This window comes from Tachypleus tridentatus, chromosome 10, assembly GCF_004210375.1.
Source record: "Tachypleus tridentatus isolate NWPU-2018 chromosome 10, ASM421037v1, whole genome shotgun sequence".
NCBI lineage: Eukaryota > Metazoa > Arthropoda > Merostomata > Xiphosura > Limulidae > Tachypleus > Tachypleus tridentatus.
The window spans coordinates 189,463,336-189,481,931 of NC_134834.1; the positions used below are offsets into that span (position 1 = coordinate 189,463,336).

The following is an 18,596-nucleotide window of genomic DNA, read 5'->3' on the forward strand; positions in this document are numbered from 1 at the left end:
TTACTTTTGTCTGACCAAAAGGGGGAGGTAAGTAAGACCCATCCAGCGTTAACAACAATTAACGAGTATCATTCCGCAAGTAGCAGTTGTAGCATTGTTGAATCAAGTTAGGACTTTTTCAATCCTATAAAACGATACATAGATACAGATGTACGAGTTCATATTAAAAAACTGGTAGAAAGAGAAAGAGAGAAGGTACAGGGAGAAGAGAATAATAATCCAGTGAGATGAAGAATTGAAAGATAGAGTTGAAGGTTAATGTAGTTAGAATATGTTAAAAAATTCGGTTGTTAAGATATGAGAAATCAACACCTGATAGAGATGTCGGAGAACATAAAAGATAGAAATGATGAAAGAAGGACCATCCGAGTGTGTGTGTTTCTTTATAGCAGGTGGTTAAAACACCGAACTCGTAATCCGAAAGTAGCAAGTTCGAATCCCCGTCACACCAAACATGCTCGTCCTTTGAACCGTGGGGCGTCACAAATTTACAGTCAATCCCACTATTCCTTGGTAAAAAAGTAGTCCAAAAGTTGGCGGTGGGTGATTATGGCTAGCTGCTTTTCCTCTTGTTTTAGACTTCTAAGTCGCGGACTGCTAACGCAAGTCGCTCTTGTGTAGCTTTGCGCGAAATTCAAAACAAACAAACAAACAAACAAATCTGGTAAAAAAAGTAGTTTAGAGAAATGTGTTTGGAAATATAGAGATCCTCTCTTGGGAATTATAAGATTAAAAAAGAAATAGTGAATTATATTGTTAAAAATAATGTTGGAGTGAAAAACTTTGTTCGAAGTTCGAAAAACAATATTTGTTTATGTTATTTTCCAAGGTACAGTTTTAGACAGTAGAATAAAACCCCTATTATAGAGGGACTAATTATTTACCATACTTATTTTAAATGTCCAACGAGTAAAAGTCCTAATGTCTGTATTTTTAATAATATAATTATTGTTGTCGGTATGGTTGTGCGTAATGTTGCTGCGCAATATCCGGGAAATTGCGTAAACATTAACCCACGTCTATTTATACCATGTAAACGATATTGTATCAGCCAAAATACGAGCATCGAGAAGAAAGTTGGTTGTTGAGAACCTTGTTTGTTTGTATTTTGAATTTCGCGCAAAGTTACAAGAGGGCTATCTGTTCTAGCCGTCCCTAATTTAGCAGTGTAAAACTAGAGGGAAGGCAGATAGTCATCACCACACACTGCCAACTCTTGGGCTACTCTTTTGCCAACGAATAGTGGGATTGACCATTACAATATAACGCTCCAACGGCTGAAAGGGCGAGCCTGTTTGGTGAGACAGGGATGCGAACCCGCGACCCTCAGACTATGAGTCGAACGCCTTAACACGCTTGGCCATGCCAAACCTGTTGGGAAGCAACACGGTTTGTTCTTATTGGTAGTATTGAAGAGAAATCTGAAACGTGTATCTACCTAAAAATGTTTACATTTAATACTTTAAATATACAGACTTAAACGAACTGAGTATCGATAGTTTACATAAATACATATACCTACACACATTTTAACAAACTGACTGTTGATACTTCAGTTATACATACATATACTTAGGAACATTTCAACCAATTGACCATTGATAGTTTAAATAAATACACATCTATACACATCTCAACCAACTGACTATTGGTACTTACATAAATGCTCTCATCTATACACATTTCAACCAACTGGACTCCCTACTTTAGAAAAGACATCGAATTGTTGGAAAGGATACAGAGAAGGATTACTAGATTTGTGCCTGAAAAGAGGGATTGTTATACAAAGAGAGGTTGGAACATCTCAGATTGTTTTCTCTTTAAAAAAACAAGAGTGGCAGTAGATCTGATTGAGTTGTCTAAGTTTGTAAAGTGAGTTGATAGTGTTGATGTTTCATATTTTTTCATACTTAACAGTGAGAATAATTAGGACTAAATGGCACAAGTATGAATTTTGGCAGGATGAGAGCCATCTTCAGCTGAGACAGTTTTATTTTCTAATAGGGTGGTTGGTCTCTGGAATGGGTTACCTTCAGATCTGATGGAGGCAGCAAATTTTAACAAGTTTAAGAACTTCAGAAACATATAAATTACAAGAACTGGTTTCAAGCTTTCTTTTAAGTTAATTTAGTTTAGAGGATGGAAAAGCTTTGATAAAACAACAGGTCCCATGTTGTCCCTAAACGTTATATATATGTTATGCTATTATATTTTTTCAAAAGCTAGAGATAACAAATTTTTCTTAAGCAGAACAAGAACAAAGTTAAAGACGAAATAAATGTGTAAGAAATTACAATAACCTTTTAAATTTAGGAATATTGAATGAAATTGTTTTCTTTTACAAACCCCTGTATTATATTTCTTTCTCGAGAAGCAAACTAAAATCGAAGACACGTTGAATTTTTGGAATGATTTAAGTCTTAAATTTCCATGTTGAGAAAAATATTTTCATTCTAACATTAAACTTAACATAAAATATATGTTCAGATATGTGTTCATGAACACACATCAAAATACGTTAATAATTGTTGATATGTAACAACCGAACAACACGATCTGTAAAGTACCATCAAACGACAGCTCTTAGAACTAGGCTAATGACATGAGTTCTGTTACGTACAGTGATGACATCTAGTAGCTAAATCTTAATATTTTTATATACTTATGGTAGGTTTTGTTATTGTGTATTTTCTTATAGCAAAGCCACATCGGGCTATCTGCTGAGTCCCCCGAAGGAATCGAACCCCTTATTTTAGCTTTGTAAATCCGTAGACTTATTATGTGTATTACTAATGCATATCCATACGATAAAAGTTTTTATTATGTCGTTTGGATCACAAAAACAGCATTCGATGTCAACATCTGTAAAACCCCATTGTATGAAACTATTTATAATTATGCGAAAGAGACTCACTCGACGTCTTATGATAAAATTAGCTTAAAACAAATACCACTTGATGAACAGTAATGTGAAATAAAAATCTACACTTACATTAGAAGGTGACATGTAAGTAAAGTTGAATAATAAGCAAAGTTTACACTTTTAAAGTAAGTTATTTCAAGTTATCAGTAGAACACTATTTTATCTCTGTTTGATCAATTTTAATAGTATAAAATTTCCAATAAAATCACTGAAGTTAAGACATGTTTTTTTAAATTCTTTTTTGTTATTTTCGTCAAATCTAAAACTTATGATCAACATTCAGTGAATCTAAATCTTGCAATCACAGATGATTAGATATAAAACTTTTCATTAACAGTAGTTGGATTTCAAACTCATGGTTAACATTCGTTAGGCCTGAATTTCTTGATTAATATTGGTTGGATCTGAAATTTATGATCACCGGTTGTCGTATTTAAAACTCGTAATCAGTAAGACTGTAGTTTGGATTTTCTATCTTTCCCTGGTTATCGGGCCTATCTCCCTGCTGCTGTTAACATGTACAAGAATCCCTGGAAAGTATCGTAGAACATGGCGCTAGGATTTTCAGTCTGAACAGCGCCTTAGTTTTGGTTATATATTGTTGCTAAAGTTATTTCAGAACAGGTCTAAATACAACTTGGCATAATCAGTGCCCTTTTAGTCACATTTTCTTTTTATGTTTTTATTATTAGTACCCGTTGTGTACTTCTTAACCCAGAGTCCATCACTAGGTCAGCAATGAGTTTACAGTGTTATAACACAAAATTTGAGGTTTAATTCTCCATGGCAGACAGAGAACAGGTAGCATACTGTGTAGCTTTGCGCTAAAACGAAACTAATAAATGGTTATCTCGAAGCTCACATGTGTTTTTCACGTAATACGTACTTGTCCCATTTCTCACAGGCCTTATCATAGTCCTACTATACAATGCGCCACCTAGGGAAACTTAAATCTTTGTCGTGTTTCACAACGTGGACGAAATAAGCATTTAACGAATCTGAACGTACTTGGCGTGATGAAGCGAGTAAAAGAACCGTGTAAAGTTTTTCTAGCCTTATTGGTATTCGTTGGTAAGTGTCACGTGATTTAGTACTAGTTACAAGAAATTAAATAAATATTATCCAGTTTATTTAATTGAATTTTATCATGTCTAAAAAAAAATCTGTCCTTGTTTTAAAAAAGCGAACAAATTAAAATAATAATTACAAACAATAGCTGAATAACAATCAACGCTAATGCGACACAATGTCCGAGCCGTTTGCACAGAGGATTAGATAATATATTTGTCACGTCAATTCCATAGGCCTAATTATATTATTTAAAAATACACATTGTAGATGAAAATGTAACGCAGCGTGAACACTTTAAGAATTTGAATTTATGTCGTAATTGGCTTTTCTCGAGTGTTTTCCTCACGTCATTATTAAGTCACAACTGCTGAAGACTGAGATTTATTTATTGTTGTAGCGCAACATGAAGTTAAATAATTCTTTCTCGGTTAATAATGTTTCGTAAAGTAAGACTCGCTTACAAATGATGAGAGCTTTAATCACTTATGAAATAACACTTAGTTTTTAGTATAGTTAAAATCCATAATATAAGATTTCCTCGGTAATTTTTAAAATGTGGGCTTTTTTGTATGCTGGTCTCGTGCTGACGATTCCTGTCGTGAGATCTCTTAAGGATCGTAGTGGAGTTATCACAGTCCAACTGACCCTAAAACTGGAAAATACCCACCAAATTCCCAGTGTTTTTGGGATTTCTACTCGATAGATGGCATTGCCGATGATCAGGTCATGCGACCGTTTCTAAAACTATCATCAGAATTATTATATATAAATAGAATAACATTTCGTAAGTAATATAAAACTCCGTGAAAAATAAGGGAAAACTAAAGTTTACCAAATTTGGATCTTCCAATATGCGTTTGAAATTTTATCGTCCGTAAACAGACACGAGAAAAATAAAGGGCCTTCTCGCTTCAGCAAACTAACTTCTGTCAGGAGAAACATCTACCTTACCTAAAGGTAATCTGAGGGTCGCGGATTCGAATCCCTGTCACACCAAACGTGCTCGTCCTTTAAGCTGTGGGGATATTATAATGTGACTGTCAATCCCACCATTCGTTGGGAAAAGAGTAGCCCAAGAGTTGGCGGTGGGTGATGATGACTAGCTGACTTCCTCTAGTCTTACACTGCAAAATTAGGGACGGTTAGTGCAGATAGCCCTCGTGTAGCTTGGCGCGAAATTCAAAACAAACAAACCTAATATTGTTGTTAGCTCTTACTGAAAGTATAAAATGAAATATATAGACAAGAAAACTGGATAAATATTTGTTCATTTATTAGTATAGATTTCCCACTGATTAAAGATTTCTGTTTTCATTTAAAACGTTGGTGATTTAACAGAAAATAACTTAATTCACGAACGATTAAGTTTAAATTTCCATCTATATTTGTAATTTGATTAAAGTTTATGCACTTAGCTCTAAACTAGGTGATCCCACACGCCATCTTTACTTGAATCTCAGCAGCACAGCGGTATGTCTACAGATTTACACCGCTCTAAACCGGGTTTCGATGCCCGTGATGGGCGGGGCACAGCTAGCTCATTGGGTAGCTTTGTGCTTAATTCCCAAATAAACAAACTATCTTTACTTTAGGCTTATTATATCAACACTCACTACTCTTATAAGGTTTCAAGCACTATCTTCTTTTAATAGACAGGCACTAAGTGAACTATTGTACCTGAATAAATGCATTTATGACTCTTCCTTTTTCAAGAAATCAAGCGGGACGTGACGTGACACACAGGAATTTTACTGTATAAATCATTGTAAAAAATTTTATAATTGTAACGGAACAAAGCATTCAGTTTATTAACAGAACAGGCATATATATATATATATATATTTAATATTTGGTAAATTATTGGGAAATACGTAGCTTTTAAAGAAGTACTTATGACTTTAATCAGTTAATTACAACAAAAATCAAATAACAAATAAAAATAGTAAGTAATCTAACAATTTATTAGAACTCGTGTCTTCACTAGGGTTGATAGTTCTAAATATCAACAAAAGATGGCAGCAAACGGTACGATCTAATGCTTTCTCAAGCAATTCATTGGTTTGTTCTGATTTCTCGCAAAGCTACATGAGGGATATCTGCGTTAGCCATCCGTAATGTAGCAGTGTAAGACTAGAGGTATTTGGTGTCACGGGATATTTGAACCAGTGATACTCAGATTACGAGTGGATTGTGTTAACCATCTGGCCATAACGGACCCACCAGTTCATATCTCTAAGTGTAGTTAAAGAGTACTTGACTGCTGTTAAAATGATATATTTTATCGCTCAAGTACCTGGTGTGTCTAATTAAGTGTATTGTTCGAATATTTATGTATTTCTAAGTGATAAATATCTTAAATAATTTTTGTATTTTGGTATATCTACCAAAACCTTTCTTTGTGTTAAAATACTTGTTTTTTGTAATTTCCGTCAACTTGTTTACTGTTTATTTGTTTATACACGGAATTAATTTATCATGAAACAGATGTATTACTGACAATAATTTATAAAGTAAAATTTACCTGATAACAGTTAGTTAATAATATCTTACCTAATGAAATTTATTTGTTAATTTTGGTCTATCTTGAGAAACAATTATTTTAGTAACCGATAATTTACTGTCATCACGTTTAATGAGATGTTAATGAGATTATTCATTTAGTACTTTGTAATATGGAAGTTCGTTTTGAAGTAGCCTATTGGTGGGTTATTGGTAAAACATAATGGTAGTTATTAAAGTTATTGAGTTAACCCTGTTAAAAGCTGTATCATATAATTTTTATTTAATCCATAATTTATCTGAAATTGCACAAAGATTTGAAATCAATGAGGGGGATAATAAATGAAATATTTTATCTAAGAATAACGTTTCTAAGAATCCATGAATTTAATTTTTTACACTTTCCTCGCAATTTCGAAGAACATTTTTCTTTTGGAGGAATGTGAAAAACAAGCACATTACAAATAGCATGCGTGAAAAACTTACGTGTTTTGGAAAATGTCTGGCACATACAGAATGTCCCAGAAAATGTTTATACACGTTGAATGATTATAAATACAATGTTTATTAAAACATATCTAGGTTTTATTGTCCACGTTTAAGAGGACAAGTGTAGAATCTTTTGAGTTATCGCAAGTGTTCGCACTGATGACCGTTCTGATCCAGGCAATACTGATAACGCGGACAGATGGAATTGAAAACTTCACGAATTATTTCATTTGGTATTTGGGTGCATTCTCTTTCAATTCCTACTCTTAGCTCATTGATTGTTGCAGGTTTTGTGCTATAAATCTTATCTTTTGACGTATCCCCATAAAAAACTCCAGAGGTGTGAGGTCCAGTAAACGTGGGAGAAATTCAATGCTATCTCTTCACCCAATCCATTTGTTCGGGAGATTTTCGTCAAGATAGGTCCTCACATTACGATGGTAGTGGAGAGGTGCTCCATCTTGCTGGAAATAAAACTACTTATCTCCAAATTGTTCTCAATGCGTGGCACGACAGATTATTGCAGCATGTTCAGATAAACGAGACCAGTGACTGTGTTTTCAGAAAAGAATGGTACAATTAGGCCCAACGCTGATAATCCACACCACACTGTAACCCATGGTAAGTTTACATGGTGTTCAACCGTAACATGCGGGTTCTGAGGTGTCCAGTAGGTGCAGTTGTGGTGATTAACTGAGCCATTTAACTTAAAACGTGGCCTCATCGCTCCAGACAATCTTGTTTGGAAACTGTGCATCCTCTGCAGATTTTGCCAGATACCACTCACAAAAGTCAACTCTCCGGTGAGGATCATCTTTATAGAGTTCGTGGACTAATGCCGGAACAAAACATTTCCAATGAACGCGCTTCAACATGCGATGGACGCTCGATTTGGGGATTCCTGTCTCACGGGCTGTTTGCCAAACGAATTTTTTAAAGTTCGATTTGCACAACTGCTAAAAACAGTTGATTCCCACAATGGTCTTTCGATGTATTTGGTTTTGGGAGATAAGAGACTTCAATTAAATACAGTTAAAAACGAGACGTAATGACGTCTATAAATTTAATAAGGGGAAATAAAAAACACGAGTACGTTTAATTCTAGCAACTGAAAAAATATGTTTATAAAGTTGAAAGCGTACGGTGCGCCAAAAGTGAGGAAACAAGGTAGGAATAGGCATATTGTAATCAAACTTATTTCGTGTAATCTCACAAGGGGCGTGTTCCACATTCGGCCCATGCTTACTTCGTTTATTGTTTCTCTCCTATGTACAATAAACCAGGTGGACTAAACTTATGAAACTCAGTTATGTCTATCATACAATTAGTAGAGGTTCCTGTGAATCGAATTATTAGAGACAATGTATGTACTATAAAGTCTGTTTATACAACACCACAAAAATATATGACACTTGTTGGAGCCACAACTTGTATGTTGTGATTCTTTACAATTTATCTCTCCTTTTGCAAATGCATGAGAACGAAACGAGATTTCGTTCATTAGCTATTTAAGTGGATAAAATTACAATACAATAAAATCAATAAAAATTCCTAAGAAGTTTTTGTGTATTGACCTCATGGATTAGTTAGTGGAAAAATAGAAGAATGAAAGACACATTTGTAGGTACCCATAACTTGTATAATATCATTAACACAGAAGTCAGATGTTGAGCACATCTATTTTTATGTTGCACAAAAGAAATTTTATTACATCACGCCCATTCCTACCTTGTTTCCTTACTTTTTAGTGCATCCTAGCATGTGGTTTCTGTTATCGTTCTATTTGGTGCACTTATAACCAAGGTAAGTCTGTTTGTTACACAGCTAGAAACGTTAAACAACGTCAGTCAGGAAGTGAGATTGAGAAATTTGTGGTTTGTGAATTTTTTGTATCTGTTTTGCTGACTTCCTCTAATTGTTCCATGGTTTGTTTATCACCTAAGGGTGTCTCTCAGATACTTTTGAAGACTTGTTATTTGGTGGTTAAACACGTTCATGAGTAAGTAATGTGTATTGTGTATGTGTCACATTCCTACTATGCTTATAATAGTTTGTATAACACTATTTCTTCGTCCAATAAAAACTCTCAAAGTTGTAAATTAAAGAACTTTTACAGGAAAATATATTGCTATGAAATGAGTGTATTTATAGATTCAAGCCACTTTTGGGATGAGCAACACATATCAAAAACTTTATGCAATCAATATTTTTTGGGGTTGGGTGGGTGTTATAATAAATCGTGTTTCTCTGCACATTAATCTAACCGCAACTGAACTTCATTATTATCATGTTCACTCTGATCCAGTTTATTACCTTCCGATTTCTGGATCTGGAGATATAGCTGAGTGATAACTGTAATTAGGACCACGTGGAGTTAACCAATCGAATCGTACGATCTGTTCCATTGAAACGTTTCTGCGGAAATGAAATTCCGCCGTCAGTAACGGTTCCGGACAGGAAGGATCTACGGATGTACTTCTTTAGTGACGATATTTACGAATATGAGGGCTTTTATGTAGAATATAAAGTCGTCTACAATGACGGTAAGTAATCGGTAACTTTTCATCAAAAATTCCAGCAGCAACTGCAGATACGATGTAATTTATATTTTTCATTCGGCTTAATTTATTGCGACATGTACCGATTGAATACATTCAGGCCAATTTCTACAACACTCAAAGATTACACCTTGTAACAAAATTTTTACTTTTTCTTGTTCCTGGACAGAAAGTGTTATTTCCCAATTGCTTATGCTTAAAGTAAATGGAAAAGACCTATTTTTCTCTTCAATCTTTGCTTTTGTGACTTGGTAGCTATCATTATCCAGGTCACAAAAGCAAATTTTGAAGGGAATAATGGCCATTTTCTGTACTTTTACAACATAAGCAACTAAGAAATAACACATACTATCCAGAAAGAAAATTTGTGTTACATAGTATTATGAATCGCATATTGCCACAGGGTTTGGCTCCCCGCTAGTACAGCGGAAAGTCTTCTGATTTACAACGCTAAATTCAGGGATTCGATTCCCCCTCGGTAATCTCAGCAGATAGTCTGATATGGCTTTGCTATAAGAAAAGACACACCCACTGGGTCTTTGTTTTGTATACCAGCGCCTCTGTTAAGATTTCCATGATTTTTATTCATTGAGTTTTCAATCGATTTAGACCTATGAAAGAATTGACCATTTATTTCAAAGGCGTCGAATTGAAATAGGCCTAATATTAATCAATATGCGCCGATTCGTTAACAAATAAAAGCACATGTCGCAGAAACGTCGACAATGTAACCTCAGAAGTGCTTACTTATTCACAGATAGTTTTTTAATGTATTTAAACTCGCATATAAAAATAAGTTTTACGTTTATTAAGATAATATCAAAAGTATATCACATTCTTTATTTAAAAGAAATTAAAAATAGATGGACAATGTAAATCAGTATTTATAAAGTGTAATAGGATTATTTATCTGGAAACACAAGAATAGTTTTATAACGGTATTGCAGCTGACAGTCTTAAAGGTGAAATTTATGTTTTATTGATTCTCTTTATCTTCAAGTTAAGTGTCCAGAGAGAGAGTTCCAGTGTCGTAATGGTCAGTGTGTGGAAGAACACCGTGTGTGTGACACTTCGGACGACTGCGGAGATGGAACTGATAAACAACATTGCAGTGAGTTGTTTGTTTGTTTATTTTTCAATTTCGACCAAAGCTACTTCAGGGTTATCTGCGCTAGCCATCCTTAATTTAGCAGTGTAAGACCAGAGGGAAGGAAGCTAGTCATCATCACCCACTGACAACTCTTGGGCTACTCTTTTACCAACGAATAGTGGGATTGATCGTAACTATATGACGCCCCCACGGCTGAAAGGTCGAGCATGTTTAGATTGACCCTCGAAATAACCCGACTGATGATCCGAACGACCCTTTGACCATTTTCGGCCCACGCCAAGCTTGCCCAAAACATTTTACCCGCATTTGTCGCTCAGTCCACGCCCCCGCCAAAATCTGCTGTAAACGTTCTCGTTTTTCTTGTTGTTGTTTTTTGTTGTTTTTCTAAATATTCTGATTAAATAAGCCACCATGGGGTCAAAGAAGGATAATGAAAGCAGCAAACCAAAAGAAAAATTGTTAGAGCCACAATAGAGGTGAAAACAGATCTCATAGCAATGTATGAGAGTGGCGTTCGCGTGTCTGACCTTGCTGCACAGTTTGCTATGGTGAAGTCTACAGTCTGCACCAACTAAAAAATAAAGAGGCCATCAAAGGAGCTGATGTTGCAAAAGGAGTGACAGTGCTTACGAAACAAAGATCACAAACAATGGAAGAGGTAGAAAAAACTGTTGTTGATTTGAGTAAACAAAAAACAGTTAGCTGGTGATAGCATTTTTATACCATCATTTGTGAGAAAGCAAAGCAGATGCATGCTAATCTCCTGAAAAACATCCCTGGAATGAGTGCTGATAAAAGTGATGCCTTTAAGGCTAGTAGGGGGTGGTTTGAAAAATTTAGGAAGATTAATATTTCTAGAAGAAACTGGTTAGTTTACCTTCATATCCTCTCAACTAATGGTGCGTATATGTATGTGCTCTGTTTGTATTTTTTAGAGAAAATCCACATTGAGCTATCTGCCATGTCCATCACACGAAACCGAATTTCGGATTTTGGAATTCTAAGTCCGTAGAATCACCCATGTTCCATCAGAAGGCTCAAATAATATTCCCAGCAGAAGGAACTTGTCTTCATTATTTCAACTAATAATTCCAGAAGAAACGGATTATCTTATCTTAAAATAAAAAAATACCCTGCTGGACAGCGGTAAGTATAGCTATTTACAACGTTAAAATCCAAGGTTTGATTCAACGTGGTTCACACACTAAAGAGCCCACAATAATTGTATAACAGGACTTACTCTCTTTACAAACTGATGTAGTACATTTTCAGTTCTATAGTGGAAAGTATGGTGGAAACGAATGTTGTGGCTCAAAGAATATGAAAAAGCTCGAGTTCGTTAGCTTATGAGAAAAATGGACGCCATAGGTCCATTTAATCTGTATCCTACACGATACATATTATATGAAAGAAGTGCTATAAAACCCCTTTGTTTTTACCTATGACAAGTGATAAATCGAATGAGAGATTGAGCTAATGTTTATATTTTAAGACCCAGGTCACTAAAAACCTACTCCTCTAAGCGTACTGCCGTATTTTGAAATATTACGTCCAAGAGAGTGTTCATTGGTAAAATTAAACTCTAATATTCACAATCTTTTTCTTTCAGATATAAAATCCATGAAATATTAAAAATATATAGCTGAATGTAGCAGTAATGGTTTTAGAGGTCTCAGCGTTTCCATATTCTCCACAAACAAATTATACACCTTGATTTTTTCTAATCTAATTTGATTTTGACCTCTCAGGTCACTTGTCCTTCTCATTACTGTTATTTCTCCACTTTCATCATCACTTTCAATTGAAATGATTTATTTTATTCGGGTGTGAATTAAAAGATAAGCACCACATACAAACACCAGTCTCCTTTCTTTCTACCTTTACGTTCCTGACAAGATATTTTACAGATTTTACTTGTGTGTATAATTGTTCAATCAGAAGAAGAAACTTTTTTAGGTTGTATTAGAGTTACGTAGTCTGGTGCCTCCAATCAGTTTCTCAGCTCAAAAATAATTTTTCGAAATCTGGATCGTGTTTTTTGCGCCGGGGGGATTAATACCTTAAAATGTTGCCTGATAAACAATTCAGAAGCATCGATGCTACACACTTGTATAAATATAAATTCACAGTGCTTAAAATATCGCACATGTATATGAGTGCACCTTTAATCAACTAATGGCACATAATCTACACGATTTTAGGGTTGCAAAATAAGTTCCTTAGATGGATGATGGCGTTTGGTGAATGCAAAGTATCGACTTCATGGGGTCAACCTATTTACACGGTTTAAGAGTTCCAAACCCATCAGAAGGAGATAAGCTTTGGTGAATGCAAGGTTCCGACTTGATTCGATCAACAGAAGAAACTTAACTATACGATTTTAGGATTACAAAATAAACACATCAGAAGGTAGATGACCTTTGGTGAATACAAGGTTTCCGACTTGATGGGATCAACCGAAGAAACCTAACTGTATGGTTGCTTCTTCTTTAGGTCGTAATAAATTTAAAACATTCTCAATGGGACATCTTTTGCTGTATGGATAAATACAAAGAAGTACACATTCATTTCGGAAATCATCATCGGTGGATGGCGGACCCGCAAGAGGTTCTCCGGTATCCTACAGATTGGTACTTCTATAAGTGGGTGAGTTAATGATGTCTATTGTTTTATTTACACTTATAAATAAAAAAAAACAATAGTAACTTTAAGGATGGAATAAATCATACTTTTAACCAGTGAACTAACTCTTCACTAATTAAATATGGTAAATGACATATCGTTTTTAGGGTAATTTTGGTGGCGTATACATGTTAGATCTCTAGTTTTCACGGACTGTTCTTGTCACTATCTGAAGATTATTTCATTATTGAAACTGAAACTTTGACCCCTCCACAGCCTTTAATCTTTAACCAAGCAGGAGTAGACTATTGAAACCTAACTGTACTTAAATCAAATATTTCTCTTAATTGAAAAAAATGAAATTATATTAAACGATAAGTGTAAAATATTATAAATAGATATCATTGTAATTTGAAAATAAAATCACTTCCCAAAAGGAAAATAAAGGTAATATTAAATTTTGTTTATTCAACTAAAAACCAAATAATATTTCTGCAATAAAATCGTGTTGTTTTCCCATTTCTTAAACCGAACAATAAAGTTATGTTTTATTAATACGTGTAATACTAAAAGTATTTTTGAAGGAAGACACAGCATAAGTCAGACTCAATGATCCTTTGAGTTTTAATGATGTCATACAACGTGTATGCTTGCCGGAACTGGAAGAACGTGTGGAAGACGGAACTATGGGTCACGTCACAGGATGGGGAAATACGATTGTTTGTTTTTTAATTGGAAGCGAAATCATTCTTTGGTTAACATATTAATACTTTCGCAACCATGTATTTTGCTTCTATTATTTTACATTCCCATTACACTTTTCTTCTCAGTGTTCGAATTATTTTATAGAACTCTAGTGTCTGTTTCAATCAATTTGCGATCGAATCTTTTTTAGTTTGCTTGAGAGACTTTCAATTTCTGAGAGCTACTTGTACATCGAATAAATTATCTGTTGAGTAACAACCTCAGAGCAATCGAACACCTGTGAATTTCCCCTTGAACTACCGTTGGTATTTCGTGTATTAACATCCACCACGCAGTTTTCCTTTATCCTATTCTATCACCATTTCTTAACATAGTTCAGAAGAGAAAATATTCTTTCCTTGCCAGTTGATAGAAATTCTTTTCAAGAACTCACATCAGTAATAAATAAAACATTCCATCCTCCTAGTTAAGTTATGTTGTACTTTATTATTATTATTATTAATTTAGTTTGATAGAATAATTCAGGAATTGTAAATAATCAATGATATTTTGCCAGTTTAATTTATTTTTACATACAATACAAAAATTACCATATGGTTTTCAGACTTGTTCAAAGGTAATGTTATGGGGAAGGGGGTCCTTAAGGCTGACATTCAAAGTTGGACATCTCAGTTGTGTTTGGCACGGATAGTACGTAGCGCACCTTTATGTTTAATAAAAACTTTAATTTTTTTGTCGTTTTTGTTTAAGTTGTTGGATAATCTTTCCAGAAGCACGTGCCTTTTACGAATGTTTGTTTGTTTTTGAATTTCGCACAAAGCTACTCGAGGGCTATCTGTGCTAGCCGTCCCTAATTTAGCAGTGTAAGAAAGGAAGACAGTTAGTCATCATCACCCACCGCCAATTCTTGGGCTACTCTTTTACCAACGAATAGTGGATTTACCTTCACATTATAACGCCCCCACGGCTGAAAGGGCGAGCATGTTTAGTGTGACGGGGATACGAACCCACGACTCTGAGATTACGTGTCGCCCGCCTTAACACGCTTGGCCATGCCGGGCCTTTTACGAATGAAAACATAGTACAGAGTTGTCATTTTGTTTTAATCTCTGTTATTTGTTTACATTTCTGCAGTTTCGTTTCAGTTAATTCGCTTCTGTGTGCTCCCCGCTAGTACAGAGGTATGTCTCCGGATTTGCAACGATAAAAGCAGGGGTTCGATTCCCCTTGGTGGGCTCAGCAGGTAACCCTATGTGGCTTTGCTATAAGAAAACACACACACGCTTCTGCGTCAATAACAAGATTTTACTGTTAAAGAAACTAAGTAAATTTTCTCCCACTATTTTTATTTGCCAGATACCGGACACAGTACTGTTTTGAAGCAAGCAATGGTACCAATATTTAATTTTGAAGGTTGTTCCAACTACGTCACGCCGTTTTCGATAAACCCAACCAATATTTGCAGCGGAACTGACAATGGTGGAATCAATCCTTGTTTCATAAGTTTTTCTACCAACGTGAAATTCCAACAATAGAAGAGTTAAACCGTTGAAGAAGTTACGATACAGGTGGTGTCACCCCGAGAAATCACGGTTACATCGTTGATAAAAATAAATACGCTACAAGAAAAAAGTCATATTTTACGAGGGCTGTTCAAAAAATACGCGGACTGTTTGAATTGCGCGGCTACAGTTGGTTCCAGGGGAATCCCCTTGGTGTCGCTGGGTTCGCACATATCAGCTGATTACGACGCCATTTCCCGATTGCAGATATCTTCATTTGTGCATTAGCTACGCGGTTTTAAGTGAAGTGCGATTTTTCGTTTGGCGGATTTCAGAATGAATGACCTGAAGGAGCAACGACTTGCTGTGACATTTTGTGTTAAACTCAAAAAATCTGCGACTGAAACTTTTGCTATGCTTAACACGGCTTACGGCGATGTTACTATGAAGCGTACGGCATGTTTCAAGTGGCATGAACGTTTTAAGGATGGTCGACAGTCCATTGAAGATACCCGTGGTAGGCAGAGCACAGATAGCCAATTGAGTAACTTTGTGCATAATTCAAAATAACAAATAACCTTTTCCTTTCCACTGCCACAGCGATATGTTTGCGGACTTACAACGCTAGAAACCTGGTTTTGATACCCGTACTGTGTAACTATGTGTTTGAGCTACAAACAAGCAAATAATTCAGGGAAAAACAAACAACATATTAAAGATTTAAAAGTTCTTTGGTTTATCGCCAAATAGTATAAAATGAAAGTAACCAAGGGCGGTGGTAAGGGGTATTCTGCTGGGACTGTAGCTACTCCAAAAGGTACATTAGTTTTTGTTGTAGCCCTCTAACTCAAAACGATGCTCACTGTTAAATTGAAACAAAGGAATACAGTCTATGTGTCTACAAGATGTACAACTCACTCCCTCAGATTGCGGTCGAATTCGTTATAGTCCTCTTCATCGGAAAGAGGTTGGTGTCACTCCTAAAAATAAAGCCTTTCTAAATATCAACCACATGTGGTTCAACCAGCTCACAACGCTTTCCAGGATTGCTGTGCTATTTGCATATAAAACCAGTTATAATACCGGATGACCAAAACGCTTATTTTGGTTATACTGGGAAGGGGGAGCAACAAGAAATTCCCAAAGAGATAAACAAATGAGACTTATCTTACTCGAGGGCTATCTGCGCTAGCCATCCCTAATTTAGCAGTGTAAGATTAGAGGGAAGGCAGCTAGTCATCACCACCCACTGCCAACTTTTGGGCTACTATTTTATTAACGATTAGTGAGATTGACCGTCACATTATGATGCCTCTACGCTGAACGGGAAAGCATGTTTGGTGTGATGGGGATTCGAATTCGCGACTCTCAGATTACGAGTGAAGTGCTTCATGTACCTGGCCATGCCGGGCCGTGAGATTGTTAAAAGCTTAACCAAGCAGGTGTTTAAACTGGGATACAGACAAAGCCTCACCCAGATTTTATTTGTAGTCTACTTTTTTATTTTTTATTACATTTTTTGAAGACATCTTGAAAGTTTGCTTGCATGCAATTTTAGGTCTGTTTGTTTCAAAGTGAGAATCTAATTAATTAGGTAATTTGGTAATTATGGATTGCATTTTTTAAGATTAGAAATTACACATTGTTACAAAAAATGTCGGTACTTTGTTGCACATAATTTGTGTCTCATTAGAAAGAAATGGTTCTATTTTAATAAAACAATTGTCAAGCACATTTTTCAGTCGAATACAAGAATCTAAAAATCTTCAAAATATGGTTAGAAAATTCAAAAGAGAATTATACGGAAAACAAAACAATTTTGTCTGAACACTAAACAAAAATGACGTTTCAAATAATGTAAAGAAAACTTAAGAGAAATTATCCACAGGTGAAACATCGTTCAAAAGATTTCTTAAATATTTTAAAAAATGAGAGACATTTGGTGGTCGACTTCATCTGATTACCACAAAGAAGGCAACTTTGTTTTCAGGTGTGAATCAGTGATCATGGAGGTGAAACATTAACCTGAATACGTTTAAACTGCATTTAAATAACTATATACCAGATTCAATTCTTACATTTACTTGAAAAACAACATGAAATGTTAAAATATATAAACATTTTGTGTTGTGGATGATACATGATATCTGTGTTTTAAGTAAAACGTATTGATTTAAATATCAATGTATATATCTTATTATGGAGGATTTGGTGAGATAGATTGTTCTATTTCTGGAATTATTTTCTAGGGAGACAGTGGTGGACCTCTAGTGGCACCAAAAGATAATAAGTGGACTGTTTATGGGCTGGTATCGTGGGGCCCTCTAGTTTGTGGTATCAAGCAGGAGCCAACCGTCTACATGCGAGTGTCAGGATTTCGTCAATGGATGATAATAAACCATATCTTCAAACAAAAAGTCACAGAATTATACAAACCTGTTTAAAAGATTCTATACAAAACGTTTTATGATTCTTCAGGAAATACTTCAAATTCTGTTACTTTCTAGTACAAGCCAAAATAATTTAAGATTTCTGGAATTACTCAAAACTGTTTTGAATTTTCTGGAATTATTCACTTTTCCTTAAAAAATTCCGTAACTTTTCAGGTTTTTATTTCTCTAACTGTCTGAAAGTTCCTCATATTTGTTGTAACTTTCATAACCTTCCGTGAAGTCGTCGTGACTTTCAGAAATTTCCATAAAATCTTTGTAATTTTCTGAAATTTCTCAAAACTATTAGTAACTTTCGAGAACTACCTCAAACGTTTTGTAAATACTTCAAACTTATTCAAACTACTTGAAATTAGATTTAACGTCAGTGTAACGATAAATAATCCTTTTCTTACGTGACACAACAAACATTTCTTTGAGAAAATAAAAGGATTTCAGCGGTTATCTAGAAATTGTGGTTTACTTCTCATCAAAATAAGCTACCTATATAGCTCAGAACAAAAAGCTGACTCAGTAAAACTACATTTCTATATTAATAAACTGTTTTCCAGTTCAGTTTTTATTTCTCAATCTAAAACTAATCAACTTAAATGCTCATTTTCTTATTCTTAACATATAGTAAAAAGTCTATTAATATAAAATGGTAGATTAAAGTAACGACAAACA

The 18,596-nt window shown here is 35.0% G+C and overlaps 1 protein-coding gene across 1 annotated transcript; it reads left to right on the forward strand.

Annotated features, from left to right (window-relative positions):
- The first annotated feature begins 3,889 nt into the window (after positions 1-3,889).
- LOC143227812 (putative inactive serine protease 43) lies at positions 3,890-18,371 on the forward strand. Its single transcript, XM_076459076.1, has 3 exons — positions 3,890-3,994; positions 10,541-13,297; positions 17,730-18,371. The coding sequence occupies exons 2-3, from the start codon at positions 13,190-13,192 to the stop codon at positions 17,922-17,924; spliced, it is 303 nt and encodes a 100-aa protein (XP_076315191.1). The 5' UTR covers positions 3,890-3,994; positions 10,541-13,189; the 3' UTR covers positions 17,925-18,371.
- The last annotated feature ends 225 nt before the right edge of the window (positions 18,372-18,596 follow it).